The 26,058-nt window shown below is 39.0% G+C and overlaps 2 protein-coding genes across 2 annotated transcripts in view; one reads left to right on the forward strand and one right to left on the reverse strand.

The window, feature by feature from the left end:
* The window catches only part of dhrs11a (dehydrogenase/reductase 11a), a 178,031-nt gene extending 154,574 nt beyond the window's left edge, over positions 1-23,457 (forward strand). Inside the window, exons 5-7 of the mRNA XM_039756838.1 lie at positions 7,732-7,824; positions 8,282-8,347; positions 22,042-23,457. Coding sequence (XP_039612772.1) covers positions 7,732-7,824; positions 8,282-8,347; positions 22,042-22,083 — 201 coding nt within the window. The 3' untranslated portion in view covers positions 22,084-23,457. The remainder of the gene's footprint in view (positions 1-7,731; positions 7,825-8,281; positions 8,348-22,041) is intronic.
* A 1,472-nt stretch (positions 23,458-24,929) lies between these two features.
* The window catches only part of si:ch211-283g2.1 (sodium- and chloride-dependent GABA transporter ine), a 45,948-nt gene continuing 44,819 nt past the window's right edge, over positions 24,930-26,058 (reverse strand). Inside the window, exon 13 of the mRNA XM_039755079.1 lies at positions 24,930-25,124. Within this exon, the coding sequence (XP_039611013.1) occupies positions 24,972-25,124 (153 nt within the window). The 3' untranslated portion in view covers positions 24,930-24,971. The remainder of the gene's footprint in view (positions 25,125-26,058) is intronic.

Below are 26,058 nucleotides of genomic sequence, written 5' to 3' on the forward strand. Positions count from 1 at the left end.
TGAAAGTTACCTTAACCCCACATCGCTCAAGACTTACTGTGGAGCACCTTTCATCCCTCATAAAAGTTGCAGCTGCACGAGATTTCAAGCCTGATATTGACAAACTGGTTACTAACAAGATATGCCAAGTGTCGGGACAAAAGAAATAGATCTCACACTGTAAGGCTCCTATATAAGCAATAAATATAATATAATGAATATAATATAATAATATAAGGACCTAGCTAAGAGGCTAAGACTCTAATTGTACGCTGTTGTATGGAGATTATATGGAAAAAAATTGCTTTTCTTTAAACTTTAAGTGTTACATTTTTTAAAGTTTTCTTTATTAGAAAGAAAGCTACAGTAACTTTGTATAATAGTATTTGTTACAGTGCGGCCCGCTGACGCACGTATGGCAGTCAAAGCGGCCCACCAATGGTGTGAGTTTGACATGCCTGCTCTAGATAACACATACATAAAATGAAGGTCGTAGTCCAAAACAGTAACAATTTTATCTTGAAACTTAAACAAAGATTTCAATTTTCCATCATGTATTTCTTTAAAAAGTATTATGTTTAAGAAATTTGAATTTCAGTAAGATGCAGACATTAGGATATAATTCAATGCCATTTTTACATCACTTGAAATCTTATGTCTTTTAAGCTGTTCAATCACCACAAGCATATATGGGGTACACTTTTAACTTTATGACATTGTTAAGTACTGTTGAAAAGTGTGCATTTGATGTAGTGTACTAACACATCTAATTGCATTAGATAATGGCAGTGTGTTGTAGTGGTTAAGACTTTAGACTGCAAACCTGGAGGTTGTGGGTTCAAATCTTTCTGCTGACACTGTGTGACTAGTATTGATTGGTGAAATTAACCAAAATATTTTTTACAGCCATTATGCTGTGCTTGCCTTTGACCTTGTTCACTGAATCTAAAAAATAGATTTATACATGTACTGTATATAGTATACAAAAGACAGCAAATGTACTGTCTTAGAAAGAGGGGGATTTTTTTAAGGAGATGTTGAAGTTTTAAAGCCTAAAAGAAATGCTGAGAAACAAAATAACTCATTCCACGGATTGGCTACCTAAACATACATAAGGTTTTTTCCAAATTTTGGATAATTATGGGGTGCATTCACCACACTTTATATGGTTACTCCATTGATACCACATGCAGCACTTCCCCAGGTTGTTCTATGTAAGATTACTGCGCCAACACCCATTATGATAAGTGTACACAAACACCACTCCACCGCTATATCCTAACTACAGGGTCACGGGGGTCTGCTAACACAGCAAACACAGGGCCTAAGGCAGGGCGCCAGCCCACCGCAGAACACCGCACCAATAACACAAAACAATGGCAACACAATATATCAGTAAATAAAATTTCAAGTCTTTACAGAGACCTTCTAGGACACAATAAATGCTACCATTGAATTCCTTGGGCAAACAAAGCCCCAACTGGATGTATACCCTTAATGAAATGACTTCAGAATAATTATTAAAAACTGGAGGGGATCTTATGTATTATCCCAAAATATGGCAGCAAAACTGCCTGGCTGACTGATTAGAGCACCATCCAGGCCGCAGTCATGTGATCTTAAATCATAGGCTGTTGTTTATCCCACCTTTTGCTATCCTGAAGCTGTTACCCATAATCCCTGTTGTGGGGCATCCAGTAAATTTAGTCTTGATGCAAACCTTAAATTACTTGATAACCAAAAAATAAGGTGTATAATTAGACAAAGGGATAAAACCAGACCCTCCACCAGGGGGATCTGTAATAAAAATTTACTTCAAATTAAAACAAAAAAATATATCACCAGTTTAGAAAGAAGCATGAGTTTTAAATGCTGCCCTTTTGAACAATCGCTCCCTTGGCAGTAAAGCTGTTTTGGTAAATGTTATTATATTAAGTACAAAATGTCTTCTCACTGAAACCTGGCTTAGTATATGTGACACTGTTCCCCTAGGTGAGGCGTCACCAGATGGATACTCATTCCTTCATGAGTCTAGAGATTCTGGTCGAGGGGGAGGCCTTGGAATAATTCATTGTAACAAAAATCAAATCACATATAAAAATTTAGGCGACTTTACATCCTTTGAGGCATTCATTTTAAATATTCAAACAGATTCCAACACAATTATTGTGCTAGTCTGCAGACCACCATGGCCATATTCATTGTTCATGACTGAATTTAGCAACCTTTTATGTGATTTGGCTATAAATTATGATCACATAGTACTGACGGGGGATTTTAATGTACACATTGATGTGGAAACTGACACTTTTAACAAATGTTTTACTTATTTGTTAAATTCAGTAGGATTTTGTCAGATTGTCAAAGGTCAAACTCATAATCATAACCACACATTAGATTTAATTATAACTTACAAAGTTGAAATTCAAAATTAAATATTACTCCATTAAATGAAGTTATTTCCGATCACTACTTAATTGCATTTGATTTAGTCCTGCCCTTGCCAACACACTCACAGATTAAACAGACAGACAGTGCGACATCTAGATTGTAATTCTGCTTCAAAATTTCTAGATACTTTGAGTATGTCGAGTGTAATTGTGTAAAACCATTTAGATCAGTTAACATCAAATGTAAAAGTGGAAAACAATTTAGATCAGCTAACATCACATTATAATCTGACCTTGAGAGATGCCCTGGACGCAGTGGCTCCTCTTAAAACAAAATTGATCAAAGCACATAGAAACTCTCCCTGGTTTAATGAAAACACTCAAGCTCTTAAATTAGAGTGTCGAAAACTGGAGCGCAGATGGAGAACAACAAAGCTACATGGCTTTTAAATTGCATGGCCAGAGAGTGTTAAAAATATAAGCAAGTTCTCTTTGAAACCTCGCTCAGAATACTATTCTACAATAATAGATAGCAATAATAAAAATCCTCAGGTACTGTTTAGAACAATTTCTAAATTAACAAATGGGAATTCAGATCTAGAGTGCAAAATACCAACAGATATTAGCAGTACAGACTTTATGAACTTCTTCAATGAGAAAATTAAAAATATAAGATCCCAGATCTCAGCATCACAGTACAAACCAAATACTAGCTTAGCAGACCATGTCTCACATTGCATTCAGCACTTTAGTAATTTTAATCCTGTAACTGAGCAGGAAGTCTTAACTTTAATTTCTAAAATGAAACCTACTACTTGCTCCCTAGATCCAGTACCAACAAAACTAGTAAAAAATGCAATGGATGTTCTTGAAGGGCCTATTCTAAACATTATCAGTAGTTCATTATTACATGGCTCAGTACCTGATGCACTAAAAGTGTCAGTCATTAAACCTTTACTTAAAAAGTCAGACCTAAACCCACACATACTAAATAATTATTGACCTGTTTCAAATTTACCCTTTCTCTCTAAAATACTAGAAAAAGTAGTCTCCAATCAGTTCAGTCACACCTAGAAAATGATGTTGGGCTTACAGGCACTGTGCTCGCTTGGTTTAGTTCTTATTTATCAAGTCAATTCCAATATGTACAGAAATGTGCTGACAGTACTCCATCATTAACACAGAAGTGAGATATGGTGTCCTGCAGGGCTCAGTGCTAGGACCTTCTATTCTCAATTTACATGCTTCCACTGGGATCTATCATTAGGAAACATAATGTTAATTTTCACTTGTATGCAGATGACACCCAGTTATACCTTCCATTTACATCAAATGAAGTTTCTCCAATTGTATCTTTCATTGGTTGTGTTAGTGAATTAAAGAAGTGGATGGATGAGAACTACTTGTCTTTAAACACAGATCAAACAGAGATGTTAATTGTTGGAGGGAATGACGCTGATCACAACAATATATTGTCATCATTTAACTCAGTTGGAATCACCATTAATTTTACTGAATCAGCCCGCAATCTAGGAGTTATCTTTGACTCTAGCATGTCATTTAAAGCACATATTACAAAGTTATCTAAATCATGTTTCTTCCATCTTAAAAATGTTGGGAAACGAAGGCGCTTTCTAAATAAACAGGATTCTGAGAAATTAATTCATGCATTTATTTCTAGTAGGATTGACTGCTGCAATGCGGTGTTCACTGGATGTTCAAAATGTTTTTTATACAGACTCCAGTTAATCCAAAATGCTGCTGCAAGAATTATTACAAGAACAAGAAAGTATGAACATATAACACCAGTTCTCAAATCCTTACACTGGCTCCCGGTTAAGTTTAGGGCAGATTTCAAAATCCTCCTGTTAACATATAAAGCATTAAATGGCCAAGGTCTGGCTTACTTGTCTGAACTTATCATGACTTACAAACCAGAGCATACATTAAGATCTCAAGATGCCAGTCTGCTTATGGTTCCAAGGATTAATAAAATAACAGTGGGAGGTCGAGCTTATAGTTACAGGGCCCCTACACTGTGAAATGGTCTGCCTGCTACTGTAAGAGATGCCCCTTCGGTCTCAGCTTTTAAATCCCAGCTGAAGACTCACTACTTCAGTTTAGCATGTCCTGACTGTTGCTGCTGATTAACTGTACAGACTGCATCTCTGTTGTTAGTCAATAGCACTAAAACATAAGTAACATGATAGTTATAATTTGTTACTAACCCTCACCTATTCTGTTTCTCTCCTCTGTACTCAAATGTGGCACTCGATGCCACGGCGCCCACCTGCCAAGTTGTTTTGCCTGCCTAAGGTAAAGTAATCACAGGAATCGTGGGGTAGATTGGCTGGCCAAGCAATGTTTCAGCTGTGGAATAACCAAATAGGGGAGGCATCTTGTTGGCTGAGGTCTCCAGGACTATAAAAATTCAAATCATATTATGTGATATCATCTACTGTTAAATTCTGGTCCCTACTTGTAAAATTTTTATATTTATACTGTATAGAGGATTTGTTCTTATCTGTGTATTGTATTGACCACATTCTTTTTGACACCCACTGCACGCCCAACCTACCTGGAAAGGGGTCTCTTTTTGAACTGCCTTTCCCAAGGTTTCTTCCATTTTTTCCCTAGAAGGGTTTTTTTGGGAGTTTTTCCTTGTCTTCTTAGAGAGTCAAGGCTGGGGGGCTGTCAAGACACAATGCCTGGTAAAGCCCATTGTAGCACTTCTTGTGTGATTTTTCGGCTATACAGAGATAAATTGTATTGTATCCTAAAGAAGAAGGTTGGTAAATTCTTTCAACACTCCCTTGCCTAAAGGAAGGTAGATGAAGAATATTAGCTACTTACTAAGTGTTTAGGATACTTTGCTGCTGCTGTGCACCTTTAAATATGTTTCTTGGTAATTTATATCATTATTATCAATACAATACAAATTGGAAATGGTTGTACATGCTCATTTCCTGATATGTTCTGTGAATACAGTATTATAAAGTTTATGTGGGGTGTATGGTTGTGGGTATTTCAGGTTGTGGAGTTAACATTTGCTTGTTAGCCATGATTTAATTCCAGTTTTATTACTGTTACACAGCTGGTGCTCTTCTTGAAAATCAGATCTGTGCTGGACTCTGCTTAATCTGTTGGCTTTGATTTTACCACTAGCAGTACTAATTTACCATGCTGAACACTTTTTTTTCCCCTGGCATTGTTCTGACTTGTTTTCTTCTTAGGTTTTCACATATCAGTTGTTTTCCAGTGCTGCATGAATTCAGCTCTGTACATTTTGCAGTAAATTATTAGAAAACAAAATAAAATGTTCCTACACTCTAGCCTTCAACATTTATTCAAGTGTGTTTTCCCACTTTCAAATGTTGATGATCAAACTAGACAACTAATTAATCACATAATTCATTGCTAATAATTTTTCAGAGTTGATGTAATTTCCATCTATTATGCAACCCACTATATCCTAACTACAGGTCACAGGGGTCCAATCCCAGCCAACACAGGGCACAAGGCAGGAAACAAACCCCGGGCAGTGCGCACACACACCCACACACTAGGGACAACTTAGGATCACCGATGCACCTAATCTGCATGTCTTTGGACTGTGGGTGGAAACCGGAGAAAAACCACACAGACACAGGGAGAACATGTAAACTCCACACTGGGTGAGCAAACCCAGGTCTCCTAACTGCGAGGCAGCAGCACTACCCACTGCGCCACCATGCCGCCCTGATGTAATTTAAGTCATTGATTAATTGTTTATTATACAATTGTTTCTTGTTGAATCATCCATCCATCCATCCATTTTCCAACCCGCTGAATCCGAACACAGGGTCACAGGGGTCTGCTGGAGCCAATCCCAGCCAACACAGGACACAAGGCAAGAACCAATCCCAGGCAGGGTGCCAACCCACTGCAGGACACACACAAACACACCCACACACCAAGCACACACTAGGGCCAATTTAGAATCACCAATCCACCTAACCTGCATGTCTTTGGACCATGGGAGGAAACTGGAGTGCCCGGAGGAAACCCACACAGACACGGGGAGAACATGCAAACTCCACGCAAGGAGTACCCGGGTCTCCTAACTGTGAGGCAGCAGCGCTACCACTGCACCACCGCGCCACCCACTTGTTGAATCATGCTTCAGAAAAATAACTTTTTAATATAGCATCAATGTTTCCTATTTATAAATAAATAAATAAATAAATAAATAAAAATAAATAAGAGTAGAATTTTGTGTATGTGGTACCACAAACTAATAATAAAATACCAGACCCTTTTATGATGAATGTACCTGTAGTGTGGAGGCTACTAACCTCCTATTGCTTTAGAACATGCCTTGTGTGTAGCTTTAGTAAGAATGACTTCACACTTCTAATAGACTGTTTTGTATGCAGCATTTTACAGCTTCAAGGGAAAGTATTCCAGCTTTACATTTATCTTACAAATTTAATATTTATCCTTGCATAATTTAAATATTTATTCATTAAGTACAAAAAAATTAAGTAACATATAGTGTGAGACAGAGAAGTCGCACTCCGTTAGTTCAATATTACTTTTCCTTTTACAGTTTAACTATTTTCCAGACAGTGCTATAGCAAAATAAAGGTTTGGAAGTTAAGAGAAAATGCAGTATTTCTCTCCTGTGGTTAGCGTGTTATAGCATAGTAATGTAATGTTTTAGATGTTACAAATGATAAGGGATTGTCAGAGATCTTGCATATTTAAATACATAAATATAACTTGAAGCTGAATGGAGCTGCAGATATGGTTGCATTTAGTGTCAAATCAAAAGCAACATGTGCATTCAGCTTTACTTATACTGTATTCAACCAAGAACTGTTGGCAGTCCTGCAATGGTTACTTTTCTAAATCAAAAGCCAAATGTAATCATAGTATTGTGCTGCAGACAAATACACTCACTATTTCAGTTAGATGCACGGCGTGTACACCATTCCAGGCAGGGATTGTAATTTAAATTTATGGTATCTGTTGAATGGAAGGTGATGTTTATGGGCTCTGTTAAAAAATTTATATATATGTATGCATTATGTTTGCCTGTTGGCCTCTGTGCTTTTTTAAATATATATCTTTTTTTTAAAATCTTGATTACTTTTTTTTTATAAAAGTAAATTGTTACCCACACCCATTCCTAATTTGTAAGAGTAGTTGCATAAAGAAATGACATATTTTTGAAAGTGTATTTCATTGGTGTGCAAAGAAGTAAAATAAAGTACCAGTTGCTCAGATAATGATTAAAATATACACATTTCTTTCCAAGTGACTTGTAAAGTGTATTAAGTAAGTCTTGATGGATTAATCTTTAATCTGTTTATTTTTGCAGGCTATATCTCCTAGTCTGGTGGAAACAGAATTTGCTTTTCGCCTGCACAAAAATGATCCAGAAAAAGCAGCTGCTACTTATGAAAGCCTGAAGGTATGAAATGTAACAATCAGGGCCAATTCTGATGGCTGTCTCGTGAAATGGTACATGTTTGTATATGTACATTTCCTTTCTTTGAAAATGTATAGAAAAATATCAAACCTAGACGGTTAAGTAAAGTCAAAATCTAAAAATAATATGCACTGAAAGTAAATGTTTTCATTGCTCAGAAGTAAAGATACATGAGAAATACCATATATTGGAGACAGACTGTGATGACAAAAGAATTCAACCTTTTTTTAACATGGCTTAAAAACTAAGCATGGAGGAGGATAGAAACATATGCTTGACAATTAAACAACAAAGAAGCATTGCTCTGGCATATTTTTGTTGGGTAACTGTGGCAAACATATAGCATTATTAGTTTCATTAATAAATTCTTAATGTATTCTCCTTTGAAAAACAGTATTTCCACCTCTGACAGAAATGTTCTTTTTTTGTTTTCTTCAAGTGTTTAAAGGCTGAAGATATAGCCATTGCTGTTACCTATGTCCTTAGCGCCCCTCCACATGTGCAGGTAAGCATCTACATTGTAGCTCTTTCAGAGGTATCCATTTCTTGAGTGATAGTTTAATAGGAATATTTGCCGGTAACGCAAATGTGTGGTAGTTGAAAGCAGTTTTGAAATTGTCTATAAACTTAACTAGAAGACTGCAGAGACTCAAGTAAAGCAGTAATATTGCTGTACTTCATAGTTCCGGTATTGATACTTGTGGCACAATAGTGAATTAAATGCTGGCTGAACATAGTGGCTGAAAATGCTGTGACCCTAGCATTGCAATACTCCATACTGTTTGCAACCTAAAATACAGAAATGACTAACTGACATTACATGGCCTTTCCTAAACTATTAGGTAATAGCTGAATTTAAAGGGGGCGGCACGGTGGCGCCATGGTAGTGCCGCCTTGTAGTAAAGAGACCTGGGTTCACTTCCTGGGTCCTCCCTGCATGGAGTGTGCATGCTCTCCCCTGTCTGTGTTGGTTTCCTTCCACATTCCAAAGACATGCAGGTTAGGTGCATTGGCGATCCTACAATTGTCCTTGTTGTGTGGGTAGGTGTGTGTGCAAGTCCTGTGTTGGCTGGGATTGGCTCCAGCAGACCCCTGTGACCCTGTGTTAGGCTACAGTGGGTTGGGTAATGACTGACTGACTGAATTTAAAGGTAAAAAAGCACCATGGCATAGTGATGACTTTAGAATTTATTCAAGTAGCAGAAGTAAAAGTAACAAACCAGAAACTACACCATTAGAATGACAAGGGTCAATTGATAAGACATTCTTTCTTACTTATACAATTAGGACTGGGCAATATCATATCAGTTGATATTGATATACAGTATATCACTATATAAATCAAATCACTATTTCTGTCAAGCTTAAATATTTCTTTTTGATGCCTAAGTGAGACGTGAAAGTATCATAATGTTAATTTTGGTTTAAATATTTATTTTCTGTACTGTAGAACATTATACCACAGTAATTCACATACCGTATATATTTGCAGATAAGTTCTCCCACGGATAAGTCGGGACTTGATTGTATCATATAATTTCTGGTATTTTATAATGTCATATAAGTCGAATGCGGAAAACTCACACTATTGGTCCAAGAGATTATGATATGCTAACGCCAACCTGAGAGAGGAACCATGGAGTACACTGCCTTTTTTTTCTGTGTGGGTGTGGCAATGCGCTGTATCAGTGCATGCTCCTAACCTCTCTCTCTCTCTCTCTCTCTCTCTCTCTCTCTCTCTGTTGTGCCTATGTGACCACACGGTAATACCCGAACTGTTCCTAAGCAATTTTGGCACTGATTTGTGTTTTCTGTATCTCACACCCTCATATACCTTTATCGTAAGAGCAACCTTTATCTGTGATGGAGCGTTCGATCAGAAGAAAATATGAAGCTGGTTTTAAATTAAACGTTGTTGAAGTAGTGAAAGAAATTGGTAACTGTGCTGCTGCAGCAGCAAAATTCGATGCATCTGAGAAACTGATTTCGAGATTGGAGGAGGCAAGAACATGTCAAATAAATAAATAAATTTTTGAATGGGCTAATAAGTCGCGGTCTGATTTTACGAATGATTTTTTGGGTTTTAAGATTTATACATGAGTATATACAATAATTAAAATAGGTATACAGTAATCCCTCGCTATATCACGCTTCGACTTTCGCGGCTTCACTCTATTGCGGATTTTAAATGTAAGCATATCTAAATATATATCACCGATTTTTCGCTGCTTTGCGGATTTCTGCGGACAATGAGTCTTTTAATTTATGGTACATGCTTCCTCAGTTTGTTTGCCCAGTTGATTTCATACAAGCGACACTGTTGGCAGATGGCTTAGAAGCTACCCAATCACAGCATGTATTACATATTAACTAAAACTCCTCAATGATATAAGATATGCTTCCCATGCGGTGCTTGATTGTTTTTTTTTCTCTCTCTCTCACCCTCTCTGATATTCTCTGCGTCTGACGGAAGGGGTGTGAGCAGAGGGGCTGTTTGCACAGAGGCTTTGATTGTTTGCTTTTCTTTCGTGCGCGCTCTCTCTCTCTGACATTCTCTGCTCCTGACACGCATTCTTTGAAGAGGAAGATATGTTTGCATTTTTTTAATTGTGAGAAAGAACTGTCATCTCTGTCTTGTCATGGAGCACAGTTTAAACTTTTGACTAAAGGGTGTTATTTCATGTCTAGAGGGCTCTAATAATGTTAACAGTGTGGGAGAATTTATAAGGGCTTAAAATATATAAAAATAACCATACAAACATATGGTTTCTACTTCACGGATTTTCATCTATCGTGGGGGGTTCTGGAACGCAACCCCCGCGGTCGAGGAGGGATTACTGAATATAATAAAATAAAATCTTAATTTTGACCAGTGAAAAGCCTCAGGTGTTACAGGAGAACACAAACAAATGCACAACTAAATTCTTTGGTCAATTCCACATAAATAGAAAAGGTAATACAAAATAAAAAAGTCTCAGTTCTGACCAGTGAAAAGCTTTTACAGGAAAACACACTATATATATTTTGTGATTACTGAACCTTTTGGGACACCCCCCTCCCAATAACGGGACAACACACCAAAGCACAATTGCCGCGTCTGTGGAGGGCTTATTGTCCATTACTGAAGCAATCGCAGGTTCACAGCGCCACAGTATAGCGCCATGGAAACAACTACGAGCCGATTGAGATTATGCTATAACCGCCTGTTGTCGATGGGTGATGCGAGGAACATTATAAATGCAGGGAACAGTATAACTTGGCCACTGACCTGGTCCCAATCCTGCCCATTTGCTGTGTTTGTGTATATCAGAGTGGTAGATCCCGCTGCAATAAATAACCATGCTGTTCCTGTTTCAAGATGAATAAAGCTAGTTTTGCTAAAGGACTGAGACCCGGCCATGTTTCTGGGGTACAAGACAACAACTCACCAATTACATGGTAACAGAAGTGGGGTTTTGCACCAATGGAACCCCAAGAGGCATATTATGTCCCATTATCAGCTGAACAAAATGAGGCTCCTGTGGGTTCTTTGATCTTTGCACTCCAAAGGGATGTGCTGGTGAAGATGGCTCCCTCGGTTGACCCAGAGAGTTTCCTGTTCTGCTCCAAGTGCACCGCAACATTGATACACTGGGTCAGGGAAGCCTGACCCGGGGAGGCCCTACAGGTCATGCAAAACCTTCCTCCCAAAAGACTTGATGATTATGACTTCCGGAATAACAATGTAAAGATACTTTTTAAAGTCCTAGCTAGAAGGATTGAATCTTTCTTCACCAACAGATGCCCCACAGCCGCTGGACCCCACAACCTTGCCCAACACCCAGTCCATACAAGCATTGAACAGAGTAGAAGCAAGAACACACCCCTGATGAACCCCAGAATAAACTGGGAAAAACGGAGATCATGACTGGTCTGTACACTGGTACAGTGAGTGCTGTGCAGAGTGGAGGCAGGACCTCTGGTCCGGATGTGCAGGATTTATTTTCTACTTTCAAAAAACAGCAAACTAGCTGAGTTAAATATTATTTTGTGTCCCATGTGAACACAGCTTTTGCAAGGCAAGCTTTCTACCAACTGACACAAAAGGAAGGTGAGACTATTCAACAGTTTGCTACATGGCTCAGGTAAGCAGCTGAAGACTGGTTTCGAGGGTGATCAAGACAATCAAATCAGAGACATGGTATTCAGCATGTTTTAGAGGTGCTGTAAGTATATGGGCAGTTCTCTTGTGGAGTCATTTGGTCTGCTGATTGTTCTTAATGGTAATATAAAGGACATTTTATAGTACTCAGATGCAGTGTATTATGAAATCATTGTTCTCTTATGATATTCCAGTATTCCAGCATAATAAGGTCCCTTATATAATTGTTAAACTAATTCAAGAGTGGTTACACCAGAATGGACTTGAATGCATTCCATGGTCTCTCTAATCAACAGATATAAACATCACTGAACTTTTATGGAAAGTTTCAGAATGCAAGTTCTGAAGTTGATTTCTACCTCTTCTTCCCTTAAAGAAATGGAGGATTTTCCTTTTTACCATGATACAGTGTCCAGGTATGCTTAATTCAGGATTTGTAAGATGGCATAGACTGAAGTGTCTATGCAAACAAAAGATGACCACACTTTTTATTAAATTATTAATGTTAATATAGTGTTAAGCATTTCTTTTATTTTGTCCTAAGGTGCATTAATGTGTTTGTATATACTAATTAGTTGTGCTGTGGTTGAGCTGTGTGAAGCATACTGTGGAGTAAGTGTTGTGCAATTACAAAACCTGCTTTGTCAATTTTGGTGGCAATTAGGGCAGTGGCAATCCTGAAGATGCCAAAGAAAAAGACACAATAATGGGCACATATACTGTCAGAGAATGTGCATTGTGATGTATGGCCGGCTGTTCATCCTGGCCAATACCCCCACGCCACCAGGTGGAGCCCTCCCTGCAGTATGGAGGTGCCCCGAAGACCAGCAGGGCATTATGGACATTGGAGTCTTTATTCGCAGCCCTGCTGGATACCATGGGGGCCGGCAGAAGTCGCTGCAGGGTGGCCCAGAGACTATTTGCCTTACGCCCAGGAAGTACGTCATAGTCACATGGACAAAGAGAACTATGTGCTTCCTGGGTGGAAAAAAAAGGATTTTTATCTGACCCGGAAGTGTTCCAGGTCACATGGACAGAGAGGGTGAAACACTTCCGGGTCAAGGAGTATAAAGGACTGTGGGAGATCACAGATGGACGAGCTGAGTTGGGAGGCAGGGTGGCTAAGCGTCTGGGAGTTTGGAGGATTGTGATTGATTATTGTTTATTTGATTATTAGAGAATTGTGGAGAGGAGCGTGCTTTGTGCACATTATTATTATAATAAATAATAATTGGACTTTTTATCTGGTGTCTGACGTGGTGTCTGAGGGTACAAGGGTGCGAGAAAGCCCTTATTTGTCACAGCATATATATTTGACCACATGTAGTCACATAAATCAATCTTCCAGTGTTGGTGTATGTAACCTCATTACATTGCTTGTCTTTTTTAAGGGCCATAAAATATAATTGACTTTATTGGATTCCCTGCATTATGCAGATACTGAACTACCACAGGAAAATGTGAACATGGCCTAATATTCATTCATAATCTATTAAAACTTAATCCAAATTCAAAGCTGTTGACGAGTAATGTCAATTATGAAATACACTTTATGCAGCTATAAACAAATTTGGGAAGAATTTGCATTGTGCGTTGTATAAAACAATATGTACAAAAATGTACAGGGCATATACTGTATATAGTAGATGCATAGATGTCTTATTGGCTGTTGTTCACAAGATCAAAATTCTTATACATACTGTACATGTGTATGTACATAAATGTGTACAAAGAAATGCAAATGCACCTGTGTAAAAATCTGCAAAGGCTTTACCATACGAAGACGTCCTGGCTGTCCGTTACCATATATATATTGCATAGTTTACTGTCAAATAATGCAAAAAGTACGCGACACGTGATTCGCCCTCAATTGGGCTCATCAGGTGTACACACTTTACTGCTCCCCTCTCAGGGATCGAACCTCAGATGTCAACGTCAGAGACAAAGCCCCTTTACGCTGCGTGTAGCCACGCATCTTTTTCTCAGCAACCACCCGCACTCATGTGTTAGCTGTCTTTGTGACCATGGAATCTCACAATAATGTTTCAACTTTGCTGTTAACTGTGCCGTTAATTTTGCACTTTTAATAATAGGTTGAAATTGGAGTGTTCCCAGTGCTTCTGAAAGTGTTCCTAAGAAGTAGAAGACTGTGGCGACTCTGAAACAAATGGTGAAATTTCTAGATACGCTTTATAGTGGAAACTCTATGAGTGTTGGTGGTGGCCATTACGGAATAAACGAGTCAACCGTTTAGGATTAAGGTTATATTACTGTAGATATTGAGATTTGATATCATAGTAGATATTTAGGATTAAGGTTGCTGCACTATATATTAAGAAGTGGAAACAGCACCCGATATTTCACAGGTACAGTAAGTAATACTAAGCTGTGGTCCATTTACTTGCTAGTTTGACTTAAGTCTGTCCCTATATATTCACTTGCCACCAGGTGATACTGTTTTTCAAAATGTATTAAACAGGAAAAAAATGGACTTGCAGGGTCAAAATTTTTGGTTGAGACATAGTGTGCAAATTTTGGCAACATTAATCCAACATTGTGGATTATATACACAACACACATAGATTTTGAGCTTTATACAGTATATTAGAGTGTGAATGTTATTTCTAGTACAGTAAACTGGAGCGGTTTTATTGAGTTTACTTGACTTCTTTAAAACGGGTCCATTTGTCTAATCGTATGGTATGTTTGTCTTTATGTTAGAGGGGCTCATGTAATATTTGTGAGTAATTTCCCTTTAACCCTTGCAAATGTGAAATGGTGACTTGTACTACATATAATAAAAATAATTAGAAATAAAATTACTAAACACTTCCCCTTTCTGTTCTTGGCACTGAAGGGTTGCTGCTTGCTTAATAAAGTTTATCTTTCAGCGTCTCTAGTAAAAGAAGTGCTGAATGCAAGTGCTCTTGTTCAACATAAAAGTTTCTTACTTTCATTTAACCTATATATATATATATATATATATATATATATATATATATATATATATATATATATATATATATATATATATATATATATATATATAGATAACTTCTCATGATAACATAATTAAAGGAAAAAATGCCTTAGGTAAGGTTTTTTTGTATACTTTTTTTTATTTTAGAATTAAAATTAGACCTTCAAGAACAAAGAGAAATAATAAAAAGGAAACAAATCAATCTAGCCCTAAATACAAAAAACTCAATATGTATTAACAATGAAAAGTCTGCTCCAGATACAGTATCTGGAAACTGCATTGTAATAGGTATTAAAACACAGTTAAGACTAATCCACCCACCCAAACCCAACTTCAGAAAGGTTATTATTGGAACATCTCGTTCCATGGGTTACTGAAATTAAATTATAGTGTGTTATTAATACAATATTTTTAATTTTTTACTAATTACCTATACATTTTTTATTTATACCTCACAATGAATTTATTATTGCTTATGTATAAATAGATAGGACAGTTCCTCCAATAATGAGCATAATTTTCCTTGTCCTGCCATTTCACTCACTTAAAATCCTTGCTGCATAAAGACTACAGAAAAGCTCTCTTCTGACACAATTTACCTAAACATCTTTGAGGACAGTATCAGTGGGAAACCTGCAAGATGCAAGAATTAATGAATACTTGAGTAGTATGTAGGCTAATGATAAAATGAAAGTACAGTATATAATATAGAGTACACAACTGTTTTATGATTTTTTATGATCCATTTTTAAAACCCGTCATATGTTTATATCAGTTAGGGCAGCTGAACCTTTCTAGTGTTATTATTTTGTATGGGCAGACAAAGAGACAAAAAGACATGGGCTTTTGTAGTAGGTGCCTTACTCATTTGCAAACGCATCTAAAAATGAATATGTTTGTTTGTAGTTGTATTGTCAGTTTGACAGATATTTGATAGCTAACTATGGAATACTGATAATATAGAGTACAAACCAGCAAAGAAACTTTTATACCAGAAAGTTCAGACTTGTAAAAATGGGATCCCCTCCTGCCTCATCTATGTGCTTCTCCTGATGTTACATCAAGATGCAGCACAATTTTCTGTCATTTTCTAAAGCTTTTTGTTAAATTTTCTGTAAATCTTAATGAAGAATTAACTGATATGTTGACACCTTTTATGGGCTAACTAAAGATAAAGATTACAATATGCAAGCTTTTGAGGCAACTCGGGCCCCTTCTTCTTTGCTAACATGGTACAACACCCTAGTACTACTGATATGTTGAGCATTTCTATATGGCATCATTGCTGTTGTGCTTGGCTGTATTGAATGCAATATGTAGGTACAGTAGATCCCCTATTATCTGAGGTTATGTGGGCCAGTGCTACAAAAGAAGGTGGGGGCTGACACAGTGGTCGGAGCCTGGCTCTGTGCAGCTGAAGGACAGGGATCTCCATTTTGCTCACACCGCATTGCACTTGTCTCTGAGCCAAAGAATATCCATCGATCCATCCATCCTTTTCCGCTTATCCGAGGTCGGGTCGCAGGGGCAGCAGCTTGAGCAGAGATGCCCAGACTTCCCTCTCCCTGGCCACTTCTTCTAGCTCTCCTGGGGGAATACTGAGGCGTTCCCAGGCCAGCCGGAATACACAGTCCCTCCAGTGTTTCGTGGGTCTTCCCCGGGGCCTCATCCCGATTGGATGTGCCCAGAACACCTCACCAGGGAGGCGTCCAGGAGGCATCCTGATCAGATCCCCAAGCCACCTCATCTGACTCCTCTCAATGCGGAGGAGCAACAGCTCTACTCTGAGCCCCTCCCAGATGACTGAGCTTCTCACCCTATCTTTGTATTCGCAATCTCGTTGCTTCAGTCACTACCCATAGCTCATGATCATAGGTGAGGGTAGGAACATAGATCGACTGGTAAATTGAGAGCTTTGCCTTACGGATCAGCTCCTTTTTCACCATGACAGACCGATGCAGAGCCCACATCACTGCGGATGCCGCACAGGTCTGCCTATCGATCTCACGCTCCATTCTTCCCTCACTCATGAACAAGACCACGAGATACTTGAACTCCTCCACTTGGGGCAGGATCTCGCTCCCAACCCTGAGAGGGCACTCCACCCTTTTCCCGCTGATGACCATGGTCTCAGATTTGGAGGTGCCGATTCCCATCCCAGCCGCTTCACACTCAGCTGCTAACCGATTCAGAGAGAGCTGAAGATCACGGCCTGATGAAGCAAACAGGACAACATCATCTGCAAAAAGCAGTGACCCAATCCTGAGTCCGCCAAACCAGACCCCCTCAACACCCTGGCTGCGCCTAGAAATTCTGTCCATAAAAGTTATGAACGGAATCGGTGACAAAGGGCAGCCCTGGCGAATTCCAACTATAACTGGAAACGGGTTCAACTTACTGCCGGCAATGTGGACCAAGCTCTGACACTGGTTGTACAGGGACCGAACAGCCCTTATCAGGGGGTCCGGTACCCCATACTCACGGAGCACCCCCCACAGGATTCCCCGAGGGACACGGTCGAAAGCCTTTTCCAAGTCCACAAAACACATGTAGACTGGTTGGGCAAACTCCCATGCACCCTCCAGGACCCTGCGAAGGGTGTAGAGCTGGTCCACTGTTCCACGACCAAGACGAAAACCACACTGTTCCTCCTGAATCCAAGGTTCGATTATCCGACGGACCCTACTCCCCAGAACCCCCGAATAGACTTTTCCAGGGAGGCTGAGGAGTGTGATCCCTCTGTAGTTGGAACACACCCTCCGGTCCCCCTTCTTAAAGAGGGGGACAACCACCCCTGTTTGCCAGTCCAGAGGCACTGTCCCAGATGTCTATGCGATGTTGCAGAGACGTGTCAATCGAAACAGTCCTATATTATCCAGAGCCTTGAGGAACTCTGGGCGTATCTCATCCACCCCCAGGGCCCTGCCACCAAGGAGTTTTTTGACCACCTCGGTGACCTCAGTCCCAGAGATGGGGGAGCCCACCTCTGAGTCCCCAGGCTCTGCTTCCTCTTTGGAAGGCATGTTAGTGGGATTGAGGAGGTCTTCGAAGTTCTCCCCCCACTGACCCACAACGTCCCGAGTCGAAGTCAGCACCACACCATCTCCACCATATACAGTGTTGACACTGCACTGCTTCCCCCTCCTGAGACGCCGGATGGTGGACCAGAATCGCCTTGAAGCTGTCCGAAAGTCGTTCTCCATGGCCTCCCCAAACTACTCCCACGCCCGAGTTTTTGCCTCAGCAACCACTGAAGCCGCATTCCGCTTGGCCTGCCGGTACCTATTAGCTGCCTCAGGACAAAAGGGTCCGGTAGGACTCCTTTTTCAGCTTGACGGCATCCCTCACCACCAGTGTCCACCAACGAATTCGGGGATTGCCACCACGACAGGCACCAACCACCTTACAGCCACAGCTCCTCAACAATAGAGGAATGGAACATGGCCCATTCGGACTCGATGTCCCCCACCTCTCTTGCGACATGGTTGAAGTTCTGCCGGAAGTGTGAGTTGAAGCTACTTCTGACGGGACTCTGCCAGACGTTCCCAGCAGACCCTCACAACACGTTTGGGCCTACCAGGCCTGACCGGCATTCCTCCCCCACCATCGAAGCCTACTCTCCACCAGGTGGTGATCAGTTGACAGCTCTGCCCCTCTCTTCACCCAAGTGTCCAAGCCAGAGAACATGGGCTTGCATTTCCCAGCAGCAGTTCACCACAGTGCTTTGAAATATATAAACACAAAAATCCTTAGTGAAGAAAAAAGAGCATGTGTACATGGTTGACATTAGTGACTAGGGATGGGCAGAGCGATATAACAGTAACCAGTACTTCAGTTTGAAAACTTTAATCATTTGGTATCGAGTACCATTAAAAAATATCAAATACTTTTTTTTTTTAAGAAGATACGCTAGCAAGGTTCTTACATAGATGTAGAATGTACTAACACACTTTCTAACAATTCCTGAAATGAGCAAATGTGCTGTGACACAAGAATGCCTTAAACCTGTGCCCCTTGCACAAGTGCAGACTGTATACATGAATGGCTAACTGAAATTCTAGCGTTGTGTATGGTGTTACTTTTTACAAATGTAAAAAAAGTACAGCCTGATGCAATATATGTGAGAAGAAGGAGCAGGATTTTGGCAAAACAAGCAGTCTATTTAAACATTTAAAAAGCACACATCCTGACCAACAGAAAGACGTGGAAAAACATCAAAACGATGCAAATTTGAAACACAGCTGCAACCATTGCCAGAGGGATGTTGTGGGAGAGTTTTCCAAGAGGCACAAGATGTTATCCAGGTAACTCTGCTGCTAGCAGGGTTAATATAGTCTGCGGTTTACTGTAGACTTTCTAGGTCAGTTTAACATTTTGCCGTTTATCACTCAGTGTGTGGCTCCTACATAAGTAATACTTATGAAATGGAAAGTGCATTGCTAGCATAATGAAGGACACAATAGTGTAAAGTATCGCCCAGACACTTCGCCCTCCTACTTCCCAGCTCAGCTCACCGTCTGGGTTTTCCCAGAGTCCTTTTATACACCCTGACCCGGAGGTGTTCCTGCCCAATCAGTCCACAGTTCCTTATTCCTTCCGGGTCAGGGTAAACAGTCCTTTTCTTCAACCCGGGAGCACGTCGTTTCTTCCTGTCATGTGACCGTGACATACTCCCGGGTTATAGGGCACAGATGAGCCCACGAGCCCCCCTACAGTGACTCCCAGCAGCCCCCAAGGTATCCAGCTGGGCTGTGTATAAACACTCCAAGGTCCATGATGCCCTGCTGGAAGTTGGGGCACGATCCTGCTGTCGGGAGAGCTCCTCCTGGCGGCCTGGGGGGGAGGACCGGAGTATGAAGCCGGCAGTTCTCCACAGTACTTATGTACCCAGTACCCGATTTTATGTATTAATGGAAAAGTAGTGTATTACACTGACTGTTTTGCCTTGGACAGTTCAGAAACACAGTAAATATGGGTGTGGATAATCTATTATATAGCATATAAAAATAAGCGTAGGAAATAATGAGGACCTGCCTTTTTTATTATTCTTGTTTTGCAACATTTGGAACCAGGCCATCACACCAAAGAGTTGTGGGAAAAAATTAGTTTCCGTGATAGAGCAACCAAGCTTTACCATGTTCACCTGTTTTCTGTTAATATTTTATGTTATCCTTGTAGTTATCTGTATTTTTTTGTGATTTAATCTTAAATAAAATGAATAGTTTTTATATTGTGAGCATCTGGTATTATATATTATTTGGTATACAGAGAAACCCCTGGTGTGCCTTCTCCTGTTACAGGTTTTATTTGAAGAGGATATTCTTTCATATACAGTGGAACCTCGGTTCACGACCATAATTCGTTCCAAAACTGGTCGTAACCCGATTTGGTCGTGAACCGAAGTAATTTCCCCTAACCCATAGGATTGTATGGAAATACAATTAACCCATTCCAGACCTTACAAACTGTATGTAGTTTTTTTTTAAGATTTCTAAGCACAAATATAGTTAATAATACCATAGAATGAACAGTGTAATAGTAAACTAAATGTAAAAACTATGAATAACACTGAGAAAACCTTGAACAACAGAGAAAACTAACATTGCAAGAGTTCACGCGATAGCGCTATGAACCGCTCGCTAAAAACACTTTTATTAATGAGTTTTAAGCACAGGGGAAAAATGAACATTTGAAAAATCCGTAATTTAATAAACCACCAAGAAAAGTAACATTGCAACAATGCACGTTACGAACCAATCGCTGTAAACAGAAGTGAAGTGGAGGTTAAAATCCAATAGAAAAAAGTCTTCATTAAATACGAGGTTAAAACAATGCTCGAATCTGTCTCTTTAAAAACAAGCCTGGTGCATTCTTTAACTGCCTTCTCTGCCTTATGCATCCAGCCCTCTCTCTCACACTCGCTCTCTCTCGTGTGCGATCACATGTGTATGTGTCTCTCTCATGCGCGCATGTGTCTCTGTCGCATGCGCATGTGTGTGTCTCTCTCGAACGTGTGTGTCGTTCTCTCTTTCGCTCGCTGCACAAGGAATGCACAGGGAGAGACTGAACACGTACGGAAATCATCGCCGCGCACGAACCAAAAGGGAAACTGGCATGTTCGTTTACCGAGTGTTTGGTCGTGAACTTTTTGGTCGTAAACTGATTTGTATGTGTTCCGAGACGTTCATGAACCGAGGTTCCACTGTGATGATTTGTATCATTAGATGCTTTTCCACTGCAGGAATTTGTTTCAGGAATATGGGACATTTTAGAAACTCAGAAACTTTTGTAGGATTCCCATCACAGAAACTCAGGCCATTTCTATTTACGGTTAAATTTTTTTCCTTCTATTCCAGGGTTTGTACATTTTGTTAAACCAGGAACTATAATGGGTGGAGCATGGATGGTGAATTGTGCTAACTGATTGACCGCAAGCACTGGTGGCAACTTTAAAATCTGTTAGTAGTTTGGATTTTAGAGTGTTATTTGTGAGAATGGAGTCTCACACTTTACACTGCATCACTCCTCATGGCCATCTCCCATGCATGTATCAGAGCTATAACCCCCTCAAAACACACACACATGATGCCACAAATTTAATTCACATTGCACCATATCATTCTTCTTTGCATGTCACATATTTTGCATAAACATTACAGTTCTGTTGTGCAGTGGGATCTTTGCAAGTAAGAGCCCAGGGACCTACATTGTACAGGAATGCATTGGTTTTGGCAAACTAAATTCCTACAGTGGCAAAAAGCCTATTGATTGCACTCAATTGAAATACATGTATGTAACTTTAAAGCTTTATGAATTGTAGTTTTGGAATTACAAATGTTAATTAAGTTAATTCTCAGTGTTGTAAAGATATATTTATGATAAATCTTAAGAGCATGTGCAGTAAATAAAGGGGAGTAAAAGATCTTTAATCTGTAAAAATGTACCTATTAGGTAAAATGCTATAGTCTGCTTTTTATGTTATTCAGGTGCTTTCCAAACATACATTTCTAGGAAATGTTTGTATTTGAGAATCTCAGGCTGCAAAACCATTAAACTGACTTTGTTTTGTTTTATATAGATTGGTGACATCCAGTTAAGGCCAACAGAACAGATAGCCTAGCAAATGAAGCAGCAGATGGCATTAAGTGAAACATTCCCCCAGTCTACAGTACTCAATGTGGACCCCGGCTGCACAAAGAAAGTGCTTACTGGATTTGAAGGATTTTGTTTGAGAGTTGAATGTGTTCTTTGGAACTCTTGGTTAATGGGATGTTCATCTCCAACCACCACACTCTGGGTTTGAAAGGACATAACACTATTGTTTAATTTGGATTAGATGCTGGATTAATATGTCAAATTTGGTGGGATGTTTGTTTATAATTTAACAAAAAATTTGGATTGTTTTTGCTTCCAAGTGATGCACGGTTATTATTAATGTAAATGTTATGAAGTTGAAACTTATAAGAAGTTTCTGTTTTGTTTCAGTTACTCTTTCTAAAATAATTACTGGTAAAGGTATTTTGATAAGTATGATAAAACTGTTATGTAGTTTTTATGTGGGTTGTTCATTAATGGTATTCATAACACCCTAATGGTTTTGTTAAACTTTTTTGTGTTTTAACAACCTCAAATTAAAGGATTTTTTTTTTTTCAATTCATTAGCATAAATGTAAGTGGTTACATATGCTTCAGGGTTCTTTCAGTTTTCACATGTATTTTTGTGTCCAAGTATTTGATATGCCACTGTTATAGTAGAGCTATAGCTACTAGAAGACTAGTTTTCTCATTGGTAATAAATCAGTAATAAATTAATTAGACCATACCCTTATTCTTTCTAGATTTCTGCCTGGTAACTGTATAGCATTATAGATTTGTTCACACAACAAAGTGATCCAGTGGATTCAACATTTCATTCTAGCCTGCAGTTCACTGTAAAAGGCCTGAATTCAGTCCTATAATTCCTATAAGTGCTATAAAGAAACTTTGTAATCAGTTAATTAAAAGGAGCCATGTTCTTGCACAAGCTTGGCTCAGCATTATTGGTTACAGCCATTGCAGTTTCATGCATTGGTAAATTAGAAATACCAAGGCTAGATGGAAGTTAAAGGTGTTTTCCGGACAGTGATATGTTTAAAGATAAACATGTTTTCTTTAATGTGGTGTTAGATTAACATAAACATACAAAAGTGAGATTAGCTTGTGGTATATGTTGATACAGTGATTTAGGTTGAAGACAACTTACCAGACAATATGACTGACTTAATTGCAGTTTTTCTTTCTGTTTTTTGCATTAACCCACAGCGGAATCTTCCTGAGACATTTATTATTTTTGGAGTAATATGGGATAAAGTTTGGCACATTAGTACGTTAATATGTTTAGTTTGGATTTAACACCCACCCCAAATCTTGCCGTTGGCAACTGAGTGATTATTTACCCATGTTTATTTGTGGTATGTGATGATACACTTTATTAAATTTTTTAAAGCTGCTTTAATTAAGGTTTCTGTGTTTCTTTATTAAACATATTGTTCCACAGTTTTATTCTCTTATTTACTTGTAATGCCTTTTACATATATTTACCATTAGATTCCTTAAAAAATCATCATAAACAACAATAATTTGTTTTTATGTAGCACCCTCCAAAAAATACAGGATGAAATCCCTACACAAACAACCTCAAAAAATCTACCAGCATTGAAATTTAGACTCATAATTAGCAAGTAAGAAACATACATTGTATGTGAGAGAATTAGTGAGAGTAGAGAAAACAAAAATCAAAAACTTCAGAATTATGGAATTTCTGGAATAAAACAAACATCTGTGTACTTGCAATTCTTTCAAAGAATTTGTTTTGTGTTTTTGACACATTATTCTTAATATTTTTAAGTCCTTTTCTGCATTTTTATCCCCATGCCTCAAAAGTAAACTTGCATGAATTTTCTTTATCAAAATACCTTTAAACCAATTTACACTGCAAGACTAATAACTCTATTTTAATTTCTATTTTTAGATCTGAATCTTAATTTGGCTGCTCATAGTTATATTTACTTCCAACTTACAACCACGCCCTTGCATTTATACATGTAACTCATGGAACAGTGGCTATACTGTACTTGTGACAGCATGTTTACACAAATAACATGGGGAATCTATGTAAACAAATAAGTTGTCACAAAAGAAAAGTATTGCCTTTTACCCTTGTGGTTGTTTTCCATTTTCATCTTGCACAGAGGCATACATTTCTTAAGCCATCTTCTTCTGACACCAGTGACTTCTATAGTCATACTATTTACGGTTCTTCCATCATTGCACACTTTAGACACAGGTTGGAGTTAATGAGCTGTGTTGTACAGACTGTAACATCAAAAATGTAACTTATAAATCTCATGAGTTTTCTTTTGCAAGTTATATATCAAGAATCAAACATATTCATCCAAAAGAATTGCATTTGATGTGTCTTTTTCCTTTTTTATCAAAAGCAGTTCAGTCTGTAAGAAATATTCCAAAAAAATCAGATTTGAGTTTGGGGCAAAATGATGTCAGAAACATCATCATACTTCATCCATCCATCCATTATCCAACCCGCTATAACCTAACTACAGGGTCACGGGGGTCTGCTGGAGCCAATCCCAGCCAACACAGGGCGCAAGGCAGGAAATAATCCCCAGGCAGGGCGCCCGCCCACCACAGGACACACACACACCAAGCGACAATTTAGAAATGCCAATGCACCTAACCTGCATGTCCTTGGACTGTGGGAGGAAACCTATTCAGACACGGGGAGAACATGCAAACTCCACGCAGGGAGAACCTGGGAAGCGAACCCGGGTCTCCTAACTGCGAGGCAGCAGCGCTACCCACTGCGCCACCATGCCGCCCATCATCATACTTATGTTTGCTATTTATTTTTCTTTAAATTACAGATGAATATTTCAGATTTGTAAAATAATAGGACATGCAAGGTTGGAAGAACCTTCTTTTATAGATGAAAGTTTGAAATGAAAAAAGTCATAGATAACTACTCTTGAATACTGTAACTTGTTCTTGGGAAGTAGTGAAGATATTGGCCACTTGGAATGACGGCAGTTCCTGGATGTTCAGATCTTTATGGGTTGTTGCAGTTTCATCAAGAGCAAAAGGAGTGAGTGACTTCTTTAATCTCTGCAAAAGAAACCCAATTTTAAAAATAGGCAATAAGATATTATATAGATTAACAAGTTAATTTGCTTGAGGACTGCTGTGGGTATGTTTCAATCAGTTCACGTAAATCTGAAGTGTCTGAAGACTAGTTTGAATCAGACCTTATGTTTATCTTTGTTAAGGGATATTTTAGGTTTACTATCAAAAGTTTTTAGTCTAACAGTGATAATTTAGCCTGTTTATCAAGCTGAAGAAACTGTGTTTTAGCAAATAGATTGTGTACTTTTCTGTGTTGTGTCTTTCTCAGCTTTTCTTCCCCTAAATATTTTTGGTGTACTTTTTGCACTTGTACAGGAGTGAAACTAGCAGTATATGGCTACAGTAGTCACATGTCATAACTGGTATAAAAATATACAGGAGGAACAGGAATCCCATGAGTAAATAACATTAATACCTGAAGGTTACCTGCATATTAAAATATTGTTTTTTGATGAAGCACATGTACATTAAAAAGGTTTTGGAAACCTGAAACAAGTTGCTTTGTCAAGTTGTTGGAGATCATTGCATTTGTTGTAAATCTACTATATATATATATTGTGGACTTGAACGCGGACACAGACAGACGGACATTGTTGGATCCACCACACACTGTTTATTTACAATTATATTTACAAAGTTCTTTCCGTGCACTCCCCAGTGCCTCTTGCACCGTTTCCCCAAATGTCCAGGCCACACAGTCACAATGCCTCTCTCCTGGCCGCCTCCGGTCCTCTCTCCAGCTCCGTCTCTCTTCCACCCGACTTCCGCTTCTTCTTCCTTTCTCTTTCTCTTTCTCTCTCTCTCTCTCTCTCTCGACCTCCTTCCTCCTCCTCAAAAGCTTCGTCTCCTTCCTCCCAACTCTGGCTCATTGTCTGGAAGGAGGCGGCCCCTTTTATCAGGACCCAGATGAGCCCCA

Source organism: Polypterus senegalus, chromosome 6, assembly GCF_016835505.1.
Source record: "Polypterus senegalus isolate Bchr_013 chromosome 6, ASM1683550v1, whole genome shotgun sequence".
NCBI lineage: Eukaryota > Metazoa > Chordata > Cladistia > Polypteriformes > Polypteridae > Polypterus > Polypterus senegalus.